Source organism: Geotrypetes seraphini, chromosome 17 (assembly GCF_902459505.1).
Source record: "Geotrypetes seraphini chromosome 17, aGeoSer1.1, whole genome shotgun sequence".
Classification (NCBI taxonomy): domain Eukaryota; kingdom Metazoa; phylum Chordata; class Amphibia; order Gymnophiona; family Dermophiidae; genus Geotrypetes; species Geotrypetes seraphini.
The window spans coordinates 21,917,784-21,935,003 of NC_047100.1; the positions used below are offsets into that span (position 1 = coordinate 21,917,784).

General features: G+C 41.0%; 1 protein-coding gene across 2 annotated transcripts; it reads right to left on the reverse strand.

Annotated features, from left to right (window-relative positions):
• Positions 1-1,253: 1,253 nt before the first annotated feature.
• Positions 1,254-16,999, reverse strand: THOC7 (THO complex 7). 2 transcript variants are annotated; one of them, XM_033926801.1, is made up of 9 exons: positions 16,894-16,999; positions 16,144-16,191; positions 14,921-15,038; positions 13,252-13,379; positions 11,747-11,833; positions 11,046-11,103; positions 3,636-3,702; positions 2,860-2,929; positions 1,254-1,691 (listed from the first exon to the last, which is right to left on the reverse strand). In XM_033926801.1, exons 2-9 carry the CDS (start codon positions 16,160-16,162, stop codon positions 1,624-1,626), a joined length of 615 nt encoding a protein of 204 aa, XP_033782692.1. In that variant the 5' UTR covers positions 16,163-16,191; positions 16,894-16,999; the 3' UTR covers positions 1,254-1,623. The 2 variants fall into 2 exon arrangements, with proteins under 2 accessions (XP_033782692.1, XP_033782693.1); XM_033926802.1 differs by lacking the exons at positions 16,144-16,191; positions 16,894-16,999 and having other exon boundaries at positions 14,851-14,986.
• Positions 17,000-17,220: the final 221 nt, after the last annotated feature.

The following is a 17,220-nucleotide window of genomic DNA, read 5'->3' on the forward strand; positions in this document are numbered from 1 at the left end:
TCGAAAACGATACGGACGCTCATATTCATATTGGGACAGACTGAAGGTCCATTAAGTCCAGTATTCTGTTTCCAACAGTGGCCAATCCAGGTCAGAAACACCTAGCAAGATCCCAAATGAGTAAAGCAGAATTAATGCCTCTTATCCTAGAATTAAGCAGCGGATTTTCCCTGTCCATCTTAATAATGGCTTATGAACTTCTCTTTTAGGAAATGGTCCACACCATTTTTTTTTTTTTTTTTTTTTTTTTTAAACCTTGCTAAGCTTACTACCTTTACCACATTTTCTGACAACAAATTCCAGAGTTTAATCATATGTTGAGTGAAGAAATACGGTCTCTGGTTTGTTTTAAATTTACTACTTAGTAGCTTCATTGCATGCCCTTTAGTCCTAATATTTTTGGAAAGAGTAAATGTGTAATTTACGTCTACCTGTTCTCCACTCGACCACCTTTTAGTTCAGGGCAGATTACATATATCAAGAGATTCAGAAAACCCTGAAGGATTATCAAAATAAGCAACGATTATAATAATTACATAAAACGACTAAATAAATAAAACAACCCACCTAATTATATAAAAGATTTTAAAAGATAGTTTTTAAGGGTCCCTTTTACAAAGCTGTGATAACAATTATGCCGCAAATGCGACACAGCCCATTTAATTCCTACAGGCTGACTCACATTTGCCACACTGGGGACTTGCTACCACGGCTAAGTAATCAAGATTTGAATTTAGAAGGGAATTTAAAACTTGAGCGTCTAAATAGTGAAAGGTGGAAGAAAGAGCCGACTTTGAACGTAGTCCCTGAGAAGTAGGAAACTGTAAAAGCAAAGGGTTTCTTAATATTTCCAGACTAAGGGCTCCTTTTACTAAGCTGCACTGAGCTGGCGTTAGTTCTAGCCGCGCAGCGCGGGGTTAGCACGCGCTAAAAAACGCTAGCGCACCTTAGTAAAAGGATCCCTAAGTCAGCAGACCAAGGGAGCAGAATGCACAATTCAGGAAACCTTCCATGTAGCAATGCACCGCATTGTCGCCAAGTCACCAGACCAGCCTCTTAATACTTTTTACAAGAAATCAAATGACGTTTTGCAGACGTGCCAAACCGCTAAGCCTGAAAGTTTAGGTACAGAAAAAAAAAAAAAATACACAGATTCAAACCTGAAATCTATATGTATGTGAATCACAAGACCCCACTTTCTATCTATAATGCTAACCAAATTGAATTGGTATTTTGTAGAAGAAAAAGAAAAATCAATGTGAAGTTATTTTATTAAAAACTAAAAATTTTATTAGTGCGACAACTGGAAGAAATTTAATCTTTTCAAACAATATTTAGAAATAATCCCCTGGTTAACACTATTACAAGAAGCTTGCTTTCGTTAAAGACAAAAAAAATTCATTTCCTGTGATGAGACGGAATTTCACAAAAACACAAACAAACCTAAACTCGCTTTACATCTTCATGTATTTGCGGCATATCCTTGCTTAGTTTAAAAAAATACACTATTGCAAAAAAAAAAAAAAAAAAAAATCAAATAAAAAAAACTGAAACAATTTCATTAGGGTTCATTCTCTCATGAAACAGCATTCGGGATTGAATTCAACACTTTGCAGCAGAAAATTACGGCATCTGTTTACTTTCTGCTCCCATTTGCACATCTTGGGACTCTTCGGCAAGTTTTTCATCATCTGAAAGGTAAGCACATGTTGTCCATTAATTTATTATATATACAGATCGGCTAGAACCTCCTGTGGCAGATACCATGCGCTAATCTTTAGTAAATGACCCCTTTAGCAAGATACTAACACTCAACACATTTCAGACCACCAAGAATTTCTACGTTCTTCACAATGTAATTTTACTTAACCTCTTTTTTTTTTTTTTGAGGTGGAGGAGGCTCCCTCAAACTCCAAGAAGAGAAAAACTCAGGTAAAAATGAATTATGTTGGCACAAAAATTCTGGAGCAGATAAGCTTCGTCTAGGTCAGTGGTAGAGAATGACACGGTGACAAAATTCATCACCGTTCCCGTCCCCGTGGATAACTGCGGTAAACCATCTTCATGTCATTCTTTAAGGAGAGAGGGAAGAGTCAGAGTATGAATGGCCACAACCACTGACCCTCAAGCTTTGCTTTGAAGAATGCTGGTGTAGAAGGACTGAGGCTGAAATAGACACTAAAAAATGAAATGGGATTATTTCCCACGGTTATCCGCGGGGATGGGAACGGTGATGAATTTTGTCACCGTGTCATTCAGTTCTCAGCCCTGTCCCGGGGGAACCCCTAGCAAGTCAGATTTTCAAGGTATCCCCGACTAAAATATCTTGTATATAATAGAGGTGACAGGAATGCAAATCTGCTTCATGCACATTCATTAGGAATATCTTGAAAACCTGACTGGAACAAACAGCAGCTTCTTTTCAGAAACAAGGTTACAAATGTAAAGCCCTCTTCGCAAATGCTAACAATTTATTCAACTGGACATTCACAAAGCCGGGACAGCTCTCATATCAATGGCTCTAAAAATAATCAAATCCAAATGAAAAGAGCAGAGTGTAACTGGTCTTCAAAAACCCTCTTTATTAGCAACCGATAATAAAATCCACCTAGAACAGTCTTGCCAAACATAAAATCATGTGGGCAAGTTGTGGACTTGACACGGACCGTGTTTCAGCTATAAAGCCTGCATCAGGAGTCTCAAAGGGTAAATGACAAAGCAACAATGAAATCCAGATCCTTGAGTGTAAAAACATTTTAAGAGTATTTCTTCCACGTATGAGAAGGAAGATCATTCTAAGTCATTCTTTTCCTTAAATGCCATTTTGTAGATTTAAAAGCCACCCCTTCACACACTTACTTTCTAGGATTTGCTGAAGTTCATGGATGGTGCTAAGGAGGACATGGAACTGCTTGCGTCTCAATTCAAGCTATAAAACAGAAAAAAAATATAAGAAAACCAAATCTTAAATGTTTAGTTGGATCATACACTCTTTTACTATCCAATGGTACAGACATTCTGGAATCAGATTTGGAGTCATGTTCAAATATTGTTATCTATAAATACACCTTTAACAAGTGCAGGAGCTATATTTAATATTCTAGATGACTCTTGTTGATATGAGTGAGATTAAAATAAGGCTTTTAGCTATCTTGACTGCAGTGGCCATTCAACATATTAAAAAAAAAACAACGTGGAAGGACTCATCTTCATTGACTTTTCAATTCTGGTGGAATTCAGTTTGTCTAATAGGAAAATATGAAACAATTATTTGGGGAAAAAGAGGAAAGAAAGCAAAGTTTGATAAAATTTTGCTGCCCGTTACCCAATATGTGGAAAATAACAAGGTTTGAATGTTAGGAGTGAATGGTATGTATGCTACACTCTCTGTATGAGGGGGGAGGGGTGGGATGGGGGAGGGTTTAGGGTTTTTTTTTGTTTAAAAACACACACATATCCCTTGCTTAAGATCAAAATGATTTAAAACAATGCGTTGTAATATGTATTCAACTGTCTGAATGTTTGTTATAAAATTTTCTCAATAAAAAATATTTGAACTTTAAAAAAAAAAAATCTTAAGATGTTTAAAGTCTTAAAAACGTTCAGTGTTCAGTTTTGTAAAGAAGCAGTTTTACCTTGTCTTCCACATTTCCTTTAATATGAAAAAACTGCTGGAGTTCTTTCCCCAAAGCATCGAGCTGCCTGCAACCAATGCAAAAACGAGAGCCATGTCATTCACAGAACTAACATGGTACATCAGGGAATCTCTTTATATTTAAATTACACAAAACATTTAAGTGTTAAACGTGCACCAAACCCTTCACTCTGTGCACTGAAATTGCATTTACCACAAATGACTGCTGTACCTTTAAATGAATCGGACAAAAGTTCTGATTATGAAACTTTACTTTAAAAAAATAAAGATATGAAATTCTGCGGCGACCAGATTCTGATTTTTCCTGCGGTAGCCAGACCTACACAGCCTCAGGAGGAAAGCCTTTTTGGCATCGAGAACCAGAGCTGTTGGTCTAGGGCACTGGATCTCAAACTGTGTGCCTCCTGAGATTTCAGGTGTGGAGGAAGAGGAGAGTTCACCAGCGCCAACCGACTTTCTACAGGACATGGCGAGAGGCACATCCTGTGGGCAATCAGTGGGAGCCAGCACCTATAAAGTTTTTTATGGCAAAAACAAATCAAATCTATGACAATGTACTAAGTCAACCTCGTACAACATTTAAAAGCAATAAATACACTGCACTGATTATGGGTCTGGCCATTGTCATATATCCAATTCGTTTTTGCACCAATAAACTTCATAATTTTAAACTCTTGGAAGTCCAGGACCTGGTTCCATATTTTTGTCTTCAGTAACATAGCCAAAATCAGAAAAAAAAATGGAAATGTTATAACGAAGGACCAGGAATGAATACCGCACCCTAGTAAGGGCATGAAAGAAATTTGAGTAACATTCTGGGTGTATGAGGTTCAGAAATCAGGTTAATATTGTGCAAATATACTCTTTATAATCTTTTCTATTTTAAGTTTTTTGAGTAATTTAAGATTTTCAAGTTGATTTTGGGATCTTTGGTAATACAACACACATTAACCATGTTAAATGCATGCTAAAGTTTATACCTGAAGCAGTGAAGGGTTAACCGACTACCCCAAAGTCACAAGAAAACTGATGCGATCTGAACTCTGGCTAGTACTCCCGAGGTTTAGCTAAGAGTGACATGAAGTGGCATAATAACAAAAAAAAAAAAAACCATCCAAATCCATTTTGGGCTTAGGGCATTAGTCGCCCAAAGTCGGCAGCGTCTAAAGTCCATTCTCAAAAAATACATCCAAAATATTTTTTTTTTTTCGAGAATCGTCTAATTATACATCCAGCCGTTTGATTCACCAGACCGCCAAGTCGTCTTATCTTTATACCGCATTCTCGTCCAAAACGCCTAGAAAAAGACCTTTCGGACGTGGGAGGGGGGGTCAGCAAGCGATGGACTGGCCACCCAGACATGGCAACAGAGTAAGTGGGGTGCCTTACAGGTCACTGCTGTGAACGTCACAAAAAGGGTGCTACGTAAACATCTCACCACAACTCCCTTGCAGGTCATGGTGAGCCCCCCCAAAACCTACTATATCAACCAGTCTACCACCCCAATAGCCCTTATGGCAGCAAGTGGCACCTAAATGTCAGTACACTAGGGTTTGGGGGGGGGGTTGGTGCCCTATTTTCCACCATGAATGCAGTGGTTAGAGTACTTATGGGCCTAGGTCCTCCTCTCTATGGTTCACTAGCCCACCCCCCAGACTACTCAAGCCACCTCTGTGCCAGGTGCTGATGTTCTGGAGGCAGGTATGTACGTTTTTATTCCTATTTTTATGGCGGTGTGTGTGTGTGTTGGGGAGGTCAGTGATCACTGGGGGAGTGCGTGGGAGTCTGTACTTTGTCCCTGGTCACTTTGGATACCTTCCAGGCACTTATACCTGTTTTTAGACCGCCTAAGTTCCGTCTGGGCAGTCTCATCAAACTTTTGACTATCGCTGCAGGGCGACTAAGTTTGGTTGGCCAACATTCCGCCCACCTCCCGCCCTAACCACTCCTCCAAAAAAATTGCCTCTTTTTGTTTTGGACGCACAGCGGCAGTCAAAAAGCCTAAGATGCCTCTAGATGCGTCCAAAACCCGGTTCAATTATCGACACTTGGATGACCCGTCTTTTAGGTCGTCCAAGTGCCGATTTAGGCAGGTTTTTAAACGTATTTCCGTTTTGATTATGCAGCTCAAAGTGCACAGTGTAAACATATCATATTTTATCCTTTTTTCTAATTCTACGTAAAAGTGCACAAGAATACTGAAACTGGAGAAGCTCGTCTCGGAGTTGCCTTTCTAAGTAACTGCAAAAATGTAAGCCCTGGAAGGCAGATTTTTCTATCTTTTTGCCTAATTTGTCCTCACAAAAATTCTTTACAAATGCAAATGGAAATAAGACTGGCAAATTAATCCATGTTCCGAATTTTCCAAGCATCACTAATTCGACTTTATCTTGCGATTTGTTTAACACTGCTGAGCATCACTCAGGCAGAAAACAGTATTTCCGCTGGTGATTAACAGGTAATGATTTGACATCTATGACACGTGGCTAGACGGAAATAATTGCAACCATCTAACAAAACAGATTGCCTTGGTTATTCTAATTGCATTTGGCCTTATTCATTTAGGGATTTTTTTTTTTCCAAATAAATCTTTATTTAAAAACTGCGCCTCTTTAATTGGGAATCTAATTATGGAATTGGGAAATATGTAATCATTTTTGTTATATTGCAATTTTATGATATCTAATCACATCAGGTCTTATGTGAGGAAATGCGAGTCATAAACCAAGTAAACAGTACATACCTTGATGCAATGTCTTGAATGAATAGTGTTTCGCCTTTACCGTGCACTAGGGGCTCCTTTTATTAAGCCGCGTTAGGGCTTTAACGCGTGGAATAGTGCACGCTACATTGCCCTGCGCGCTACACCTTAACGCCAGCAACGAGATCTAGAAGCGTAGCGCACGGTAATTTCCTGTGTGCACTAGAAACGCTAGCGCACATTAGTTAAAGGAGCCCTAGGTCTTACACTCAACGGATCCAAATCAGAGCTTTTGACAGGATGTAATTTTCTAAGAGGAAATTGACATACTAAAAAAACGTTGAATTAGTCAATTAAATTGATGAAACGCTTTCTGGCATGCAAGTCTCCATGGTGTAATGACATGAACTGGACAATAGTGGCCACGTATGACCCTTATTGCTGCCCTATAGATGCTTTAAAGAGGGGGGGGGGGGGGTTGGAAGAGAAGCACACCCTGCAAAGTTTGAATGGAATTAAGTTTACTGTCTATATAGTCTGTGTATATATTTTATTGCTATGGCTCCCAGTCAAAGGAGAATTTAGAGAACTTAACTTTAGGGATCATTTAGAGCAGGGGTGTCAAAGTCCCTCCTCGAGGGCCGCGATCCAGTCAGGTTTGCAGGATTTCCCCAATGAATATGCATGAGACCTATTTGCATGCACTGCTTTCATTGTATGCTAATAGATCTCAGGCATATCTATTGGGGAAATCCTGAAAACCCGACTGGATTGCGGAACTCGAGGAGGGACTTTGACACCCCTGATTTAGAGAATCTGGGCCCGAGTGCGCACATATGCATCAACTTCCCACAGCACTTTGGCATCTCTTTTACCCAACAACTTTTTCTGCAAGCGACACAAAATTTATGCTTGAAACAGAAAAGGTGAAAAAGAGGCTTTTGCTGTCTGATACTAGCAGTTTGTAGTGGCTGTGATTTTTACCATTTTAATGAGATCTGTATAAAACATGGATTTGTTTGTACTTCATCTTGAACTGGACTGGCAAAAAGCAAAATATGATTGGCAGTCAAATTTTTTAAAGTTGAACAACATGAAAAAAACATAACAGAGATTCTAGATACATGAATAAATGGATAGTACTTTCCTTTTAAAATTAGCCCTATTAGTGTAAAAAATAAATAACCCTGAATAAACAACATGGAGCACGAAGCACTAGGCCAGTCATCAGCTTCAGGGTACCACCAAGAGCCTTGGCAACTAACACATGTCACCATTGTGGCTGGTACCCTTGGAAACCAACAGGTTACCAAAAACAATAGATCTCTAAGCAATTTTCTCCATTTTCCGCTGCTTTACTCATAGCAAGTCTCCTCGGGTCCCGAGTGATAGCGAGTGGTAATTGTCCTCGGTCTCCATGAGCGTCACTGCTATCAGCTCAAAAACAGATGAACCGCAGTACAGCTAATTATCTTGTGCTCGAGTGGTTTCAGTGTATTGTAAATAGTACAGCTCATTAAATGTACTCAGTCTTGTATTCTTTCTAGATGCTATCTTCGTTTTATCCAAGCATGCTCATTAGCCCATACAAATCTAAATACACAGATGTATAACAGAGATAAACCTAAGGAAAACAGATGCTTGTGAACTCTATTTGGGAGAAGCAGTTATAAGATGGATTACGCTTGCTTGATAGAACTGGTGTTGTGTAAATTGTTTTTTTAATAGGCACTGGGAGTTTCAGTTACCATATACTATTGAATGCTTGTGCGTCTGCTGTTTGCAATTGTGAAAACGGAAAAGCAAAAATGATCTGGGTCCAGGAGTGCCCTATGAAAGTATCTGGGATGGGGAAGGGGTTCACCCAATCAACTCACTACCGAAACACCAGTCTGGATGAGTTCCTGCCACATTTAGCAGTTGACAGCTCAGAAGAAATCTTTTAACGTACGCCAGAAGAGGAAGACAAACCTCAAGAGATCTGTTGGGTTTTATACCATATTGCACCAGATTACCAGAGCAAGTGCTTTACTAAAGCCAAGAGCCACAAATAATGAAATTCTATGAGCTATCCATGGGACAGCATCGGGATTCTGCCTTTATAAATACACTTGGATTACTAGAAAACAAGATACACTGCCATGCTTAACCAAGCTCCAGATAGTAGATGCACTCGTATACAAGGCAGATCCTGAGCAGTTTTGTTTCACGAAAATCAAACAGCTCATCCAAGCTTATGTCATCTAGTCCGGGGGTGTCAAACTCAATCATATTAAGGAGCCGAAATCCAACACACAGGCTAAGTCGCGGGCAAGACCCCGACCATTTCCACCCCAGACCCCATCCCCATAATAATACTAATTGTAACACTATTTTTTCCGTTCATTTTTCATATATATATACACACACACACACACAATATAATCTTATTAACAACACATATTGGTTAACCACAAAATTAAACCACACAAAGCACACTGTATGCTTCTCAACATTCATTCCTACCAGAACACAGATGACCCCTATGCAAATACAAGACCAAAAACTAAAAGTACCAATATTTACAAACAAACCTTAAGGTGCAACACTCTGTATATTGTACAACCCCAGAGAAAAAGAAACAAATGCATTTCTTCCTGAACAGTGCAAAATATAGACAGCAGATGTAAATTCTCAAAACTGACACCATTCAATCACCAAATTGAAAATAAAATCATTCCCCCTACCTTTGTTGTCTCCCTCCCTCCATGCTCTGCCTCAATTAGGTGCCTCCCTCTGGCGGGTGTCTTACCTTCTGGCCTTCTCCCGCCTGGCCATTTTATGCTGCCTGCGGTGCGATGCGCATTTTCATTGCCGCCCCCGGTGTTATCTTCTGGCCGTCTCCCTCTTCTTCACTGCCGCAGTGTGCGCAAAGCTGTGTGCGGCGGCTCCTCGCACGTCCCGCGCCTCTTCAAGAAGCCTTCCCTGCGACGTAGCGATGTCAGCGAGAAGGCTTCTGGTTCAGGCGCAGGACGTGCATAGGGTAAGGTCCGGGATGCCAGAGGAAGGCGGGAGTGAGGCAGGGGTGGGTTAGAGTTGGCCCAAAAGTTATTCACAAATTTTAAATATTCGTGGGCCGGCTCTGCCCCTATCCCCCTGCGAATATTGAGGGGGGGGAGGAGAGTGTAAGAACAACAACAAAATAAGGTAAGTACACCGACAGAAAAAAAAGAAAGCGTCTTTCTACACCACAACATAGACGTTAAGACACTAAGTCAGTATTCTTAATATTCATCTATCCTGCTTCAAAACACCTGGCATCGCCCAGAACCTCAAAAAGAGAGGGTAGCAGCACTAGCATGTATGCCACAGAACCCTCTTTCAGAAATACTCAGTTTGAAAAGACTGAATAGGCCAGCTCTACTAATCTTGCGTGCAAAAGATTAGCAGTAGCCTGTAAGGTTTTGAAAATATAGTGTGTTAGCAATATGGAGGGAATGAGGTGCCAAGTGGTCCAAACACAAAAGTTTTACTAGTACCCCCAGTGCCTTCCCTATCATCTCAACCCAAGGACACAAGACTGTTTTCTCTTTGGTCTCCCTTTTTATATTCTCTGAGTGACCAAAAAATTTCCTCCTATTGGTTTTAAAAGTATTTCCCTGTAACTTCATCGAGTGAAATACTTTTAAAACCAATAGGAGGACATTTTTTTTTCCACTCAGAGAATAGTTAAGCTCTGGAGGTTGTGGTAAGAGCGAATAGCGTAGCTGGTTTTAAGAAAGGTTTGGACAAGTTCCTGGAGGAAAAGTCCATAGTCTGTTATTGAGAAAGACACGAGCAAGCCACTGCTTGCCCTGGATCGCTAGCATGGAATGTTGCTACTCTTTGGAATTCTGCATGGAATGTTGCTACTCTTTGAGTTTTGGTCAGGTACTAGGGACCTGGATTGGCCACCGTGAGAACGGGCTACTGGCCTTGATGGACCATTGGTCTGATCCAGTAAGGCTATTCTTATGTTCCTATGAAAATATAGTGTTGGTATTACAGAGGGAATGGTGTGCCGATTGATCCAAAAACAAAAAAGTTGTACTAGCACCCCACTGCCTTCCCCATCATCTCTCTCAACCCAAGAATACAAGACTATTTTCCCTTTGCTCTCCTCCTCCCAAGTCAGGGTTTCAAACACCAAGAACATATACATTTTTCTATTCTTCCTAAATATGTTGTGGATCCCTAATTCATGCACAACATAAAAGATCACACCTCTCAACTACAAGGGTCACCTTCATTCGTCTCTCCCACATAGCTCTGCTTCTCTCCCATATAAGCTATAATGAAAGGGAGATAGCCTATTATCTGAAGTTCTTTTAATGCAATTCTTTCATGTGTCGAACATGCTTTTTGATGTGTTAATGTAGAATGAAAAGAGGCTTGATAAAATTTGGCTGCTGGGAACAGCACACAGACTTGTGCCTCTTCTATTCCAATATGGCCACGCACCCTTTCAGTTAGATTTGAGAAACAGCATCTAAAAAGGAGTCTTAAAATGCTGCTTTTAGAAACAACTAAAATAGAACCAGCAAGGTTAGGCAAACATTAGGACAGTTCTTACAGCACAAATGGACTCAATGCAGCTGGGCAGCCCAGCAATAAAATCCTACAGCGTGCAAGAAAACAATCTGCAACTTTTGGCCCAGGCCCCGGACTTACTTCAACGTTTCATGCCGGTCTGGATGATGCTGTATCACCTTGGCTAAAGCATCATATTCTGAAAGATAATGAAATTGGTATAAGCCCTGCTCAGTCAGTATCAAAAAAGGTTTGCACGTTCTAATCCCAGACATTAGTTAGATTGTCAGCCTGCCAAGACAACTAGAGAAAAGTACTTAAGAGTACCTGAATGTAAACCACTTTGGATAGTAGAGGACGCTGATGAATGTTGGAGTTGTAACCGCCACGGCCGGTGCTAAAAACTCCGGTATGGTTTTGTAAGGGGGGGATAATTAGTAAATTGGCTTCAATTATGAGCTTTAAAAAGCTCATAATTGAAAACAATTAAAATTAGGCGATAGGCACCTATCTTCTTAGGCATAATTCTAGGGGTGGAGAAGGACTTAGGTGTTATTCTCTAAAGGACTTAAGCACCTATAATATAGGCCTTTAAAACCCTGGTCTACATTACAGGTACCTAAGTTTTAAGCTAGACACCAATAGGTGCAATTCTGTAAAAGGAGCCTAAGCGTGACTGACATGCGTTTATCTTTTTAGATGCTATTTACAGAATTTCTCACAGAGTGACTAAACTGGCAGCATGCTCAAGATCCAAACCAACCACAGAAGTAGGACCCCCCCCAAATATGTTAAGATTCTGAAGATGGTATAAGGGCGCTGCCCTCAAGAAGCAGCTTTACCTTGACGATTCTTTCTTATCCGCTTTGCTTGCATAATCTGTTTTTTACATTCGGCAATTTTTTCATGGGCTGCAGCAATACTATTTTCTTGGGAAAACAAAAACACAAAAAAACAAACTATTCAACCAAAATGCTATATTTTTGTTTAAGTCTCTGGGGAGACCACTTTTACAGTACTTTGATAGGTGGTATATCATATGCCAAATAAACATTCTGTAAACTGCACTTTCAAAAGGTTAGAAACCAGATGGTCCAGGGGAGCAGGTCTTCAATATAAAGCACACACAGGTCTAAACAAGTATGTCCTGAAGCAAATGAGAGGTAGGGGAGATGGTGTTTAAATGTCTAGCCTACCAAAAGTATAAATATACAACTAGCTCTGGCCAGAAGAAAAAAAAAATGATATATCTTACCTGATAATTTTCTTTCCTTTAGCTCTTGTCATATATAAGGAAATACTTTTTTTTTTTTTTTTTTACAGAATGGGTGTTCTATATGCACAGAATAGTCTCCTGGTAGAGATGGTGAAGACAAAACTGTGTCCGAGTTCAAAAATGCATAGGAATGCATGCGGGATCTCTTAGAGAGAGATGGCGATAGTAGATGCTGTGGATAGGCAGACAGGGTGAGCCATTTGACCTTTATCTGCCATCATGTTTCTATCCAGGAGCTGGAGCCATGCCAAACAGGCAACTAAAGCCATGCTCTACATACGGAGATTGAGCTGAGCCAAACAGGCAGTTAAGAGACACATTCTACATCCAGAGATGGAGCTATGCTGAACAGGTTTTCAGAAAAAGACAGACCATAAGACTGTAAAATAGCCACCAAACCTTTTTTTTTTTTTTTAAATATGTTTATTAAAGAAGCAATGCAAAGAGGATAACAATCCATACAAGATGAAGGGCATTTTATTTCAAAATAAGTCAAATATTAAACACTTCAAACACAATTTTGCCTGCACCGGCTGACATGTCCCTGCCTCAAAAGTGTTCATGTAGGCCGGCTAGGTGAAGTGCCTTGTAAAGGGGTTGCCCTCCCAGCTACAGACTTCTGTCAAATGAGTCTTCTCACAGGCAAAGCTGCCCCAGTAACACCGAGAACTGCTAGCTTCAAAATCTGGATTTAAAAATACCCAAAAATAATAAACTAGAATCAGAGCAGATCAGACAGACACCTTCCAACTTGCGGTGTAGAAGGAAAAACCGGGGAGTTACAGGACAGCCCTGTGATGGAGGAGGCGTAGTAACAAAAAAAAAAAAAAAAAGATGTAGATGACGCCTTCTACACAACTAGAGGTGAATAACCCACTAGTTCAACACTCGTATGCCTTTTGTTCTAGAAATTTATGGCCTCTTTTACAAAACCGTGCAGCAACAGCCCCGAAGCCCTTTAAATCTCTATGGGCTTCGGGGCTGTTAGTACGGCTTTGTAAAAGAGGCCATTAGATAATACAGCATTTAAATTCTCTAAAACGTGGAAAGGTGTACATAAAATTTATGTACCTATTTCATTGTAGATTTGTTCATAGTTTTCCATTTCTTTAAGGTTCATGTCATACACTAGCAGAGTCTTTCCCATTGAAAATTCACACTGTGATAATGTACTCAGCATACGCTGGTACTGGCTATATCTAGGGGGAGGGGAAAGAGGGGAAAAAAAAGAATGAAATATCAAGAAAATGCAATATTTGGGGTTCATTTATTAAAGTGTATTTAACATTTTGAAGTTACTGCACATTACATAATGGCTAAATTATGGTAACTTTAAAGCATCTCCTCAAATAGTAAACGTAGATAATATGCAATGGGAGTCATTTCCAAAGCATTTAGACACATAAAGTACCATATAAACCTATGGTACTTTGTGTGTGTAAATGCTTTGAAATGAGCCCCAATGTCACTTATTAAGGTGGTATTAACTGCATCCACATTATTTGTTGCGTTTATAGTTGACATGCAATAACTACCTCTATACAGTTTTACTCTGCAAAATCACAGTTCGCAAATCGCTCATTCGCGGTCTGCTCCAATTGCCTCTTCCTGTAGTAAAATCGGGCTACACCAATCAGGAGCTGTGTGTCAAAGCAGCTCCTGATTGGTGTAGCCCGACTTTACTACAGGAAGAGGCAGTTGGAGCAGACTACGAGTGATTTTCTTCACCTGCCGCCGCTCCAGCTGCCCTCTCCTGCCTCTTGACAGGTGAAAAACCACATTTGCTGTTTTTTGAAATTCACGGGGGGTTACCGGAACGGAGCCCCCACGAATTTTGGGGGGAGTACTGTATATTGTAACTATAAAACACAGTCCCTGCCCATTACTCACTCCAGTCTCTTTATCGTGGAAATGACAGTAGAATAACAGTTTAGCAGCTCGACAGTTAATGAGAGAATCAGCATGCGCCGTTTAGCATACTTCAATGAATAGCTCCCTTTTCCTCCGATTCTACCCTCCATCACCCTTTTGAGTATCTGGTGAAACTTGCATACAAAGTAAAAATAGCAACATCAAGATGTATTTTTACCAAAAATCTCCTATCCTCAAATGCACTTATGGAAATTTAGGACACATTTATGATGTCTCAGATGCAGGTCCAAATTTATAGCTCTCAGATCAGAAACAAGCAAGCCAGACCACTCCTGTAAAATGCCTGTGAAAGCACCTGCCTCAGGAGTCATCAATTCACTGTAAACAGGTATAGATGCACTGACAGCAAAAAGCAGCAGGTCGGCAGAACAAAAAGTAAAAAAAATTAAAAATTAAAAAAATTTAGAAAAAAATAAAAAATTTAAAAAAAAAATAAAATTTAAATTGAATCAGGTTGGGCAGACTGGATGGACCATTTGGGTCTTTATCTGCCGTCATCTACTATGTTAAAAGGGTAAGTGCTACAGGATCATAGACACATGATGTCAGCTTTAAAACATCTTCCACTTAAAAACCCCAGCCTCAGTTTAGTAAAAAAAAAAAACCAAAACCTGATATACCAATTATTTCTCCACTCCTTGTCTAAGCTGTCAGTGTTCCAGTGCTGTTATCCTGAAAACCTAATGTTTGGGATGTAAAGGATTATAGAACTCCCACATCTGAAAACCTGAAATGTACCTTTAAATCGCAGAGAGAATATGCAAAGGCTCATGGCCTCGAATAAAGTAATGAATATGAGATCTAATACCCTTCCTCTTGAGATCCAGAATTACACCATTTAATGAAGCTCTTGACCAACAAGTTAATTCTTCTATCGTCCCCAGCTCCATCTCCATCAATTAAAAGTCGTTTACGAATAACTTCATCTAAAAACAAAAAGGAAAGAAAATGTCACCTGTCTGATGTGATTTATTTGAATTAGCTCTATACTGCAGAGACTGTCATTCCACACTACTATTAAGATTCTTTGGTATGCTCTATTGAGCCGAGTACATTATTGAATTCCTTGTCCTAATTTTTACCTCAGGCATAGTATGGGAAGGAGCTCCTTGTTCAGGATCTTCTCTCTCTCCCTTCACACACAGTGAATTAAGTCCCTGGCAGCTTTGGGCCAGACTATCTCCTGCTGCAAGCCTAAAAATATCAGAGCCCAGGCTAGGGAAGAAGGAAACTAAGTATATACACAGCTACTCGGGGCCAGTGCAAGGGTATTAGACTTTCCAGGTAAATCTTCAGCCTTGCTGCCCTCTCCTCACAAAGGTTTAGGCCTCTCAACCACCACCCTCCTAGAATAATCTAGATAAATGGCCTGTTAATTAAGAGGAATGACCCATATTCAATATACCTGCTGAAAGTTAAGACAACCGCCAGTTAAATTTCTGCATCTATTCAGACACAAATATTTGTTCAATACATTTCAAACAATAGCAGAAAAAAAAGTCCAGTGCTGCAAGTTATTGATTTGTCACATTGATTTGTCTATTGTGCATATTATTACATTACATTACATTGATGTCCTCTATCCCGACAATACCTTTCAGTTCTAGGCAGTTTCTATTTGGAAAAAGTGCTACAGGTAATAATGAAGGACCATGGTTCTGGATGTGGAGTGCCTAGTCAGTTTACCTTCATCATGTTGTGTAAACAGACACAATGTGACAAAACACAATAGGAACGCATGAGCAGGCAAACTCTCTGCACATGAAGGTTTTTGTCAACTATGGAAAAGGATGAAATCACAGGCTGGTGTTAGAAAAATATTCTAGGGCTTTTCCTTCCTAAAATCTCATGTGCCATAGATGAAAAAAAAAAATTATATATATATATATATATATACATATACAGTATATATACTGAACAAGTTCAAGCACTCACTGAGATAGAAGCAGCTCCTGGGGTTTGAGTTTCTGCCAATTATCAGAAAGTACTGAATCGCAACTGCTCTCCCCCCACCCCCCAGTCTTGCCTTACCATCTGTGACAGCGCCCATGGCAGCTCCTCTCTCGGCGGCGTCCCGATCTGAAACATTACATTACATTGCATTAGTGTCTTCTATCCGGCCTTTCAATTCTAGACGGTTTACAAGAGTTGCCTTGGGCATTTCCAGGGAGCATGCATGGTTAATAGATGTAGTAGGCATCGGGGGTCTGTGGAGCAGGGGTCCCCCCCGAATCCGGTCGGGTTTTCAGGATTTTCCCCAATGAATATGCATTGAAAACAGTGCATGCACATACATCTCATGCATATTCATTGGGGAAATCCTGAAAACCCGACCGGATTGCGGCCCTCAAGGAGGGACTTTGGGGACCCCTGCTGCGGAGGGTCGATCAGGTTTAGTTATCGGTAGCTCCCAACCCTGTCCTGGAGGACCACCACCAGGCCAGTCGGGTTTTTGGGATAGCCCTCATGAATATGCATGGGGAAGATTTGCATGCCAGTCAACTTCATTATATGCAAATCTCTATCATGCATATTCATGAGGGCTATCCCTAAAACAGGACTGGCCTGGGTTGGGAACCACCGAGTTAGATCATTTGACAAATTTCGTGAAACACAAAAACGAGGCCGGTGGGGAAGCCTGAGCATTACTACGGAAACCGTGTCTCTCGTCTCTCACTGGCTTCCAGCTCGGGGGTAGGGGGGCGAAGCCCCAACCCCACACGCTTCCCCGAGGGTCCCCTGGGAGAGGAAACTCCACAGCCTCCCCCCAACACTTCCCACCTCCAAGTCTGCAGGCCAGCGGCAAGAAAAGGAAGAGCGCCGCTGATTGGCCGCGCCGCGGGCAGGCGCAGTAAGCGCCCGGAAAAGACAGCCGGGGCAGTGGGCGGGCCGCTCGGCTGATTGGTGGCGTCGCGAGAGCCCGGATTGGCTCCCCCCCCTCGATTGCACGTGCGGTTGGTCAGCTGGCGAAGTGGAAGAAGGGGGGCGGGGTGGAGGCAGAACTCCTCCGAGCTCTGCTGATTGGCTCTAGTGGACGGGGCTCGGTTGATTGGCTGCGGCCCAACGAGGAAGTGGTCCGGCAGCGCTAGACTGTTGTATTCCCGCCGG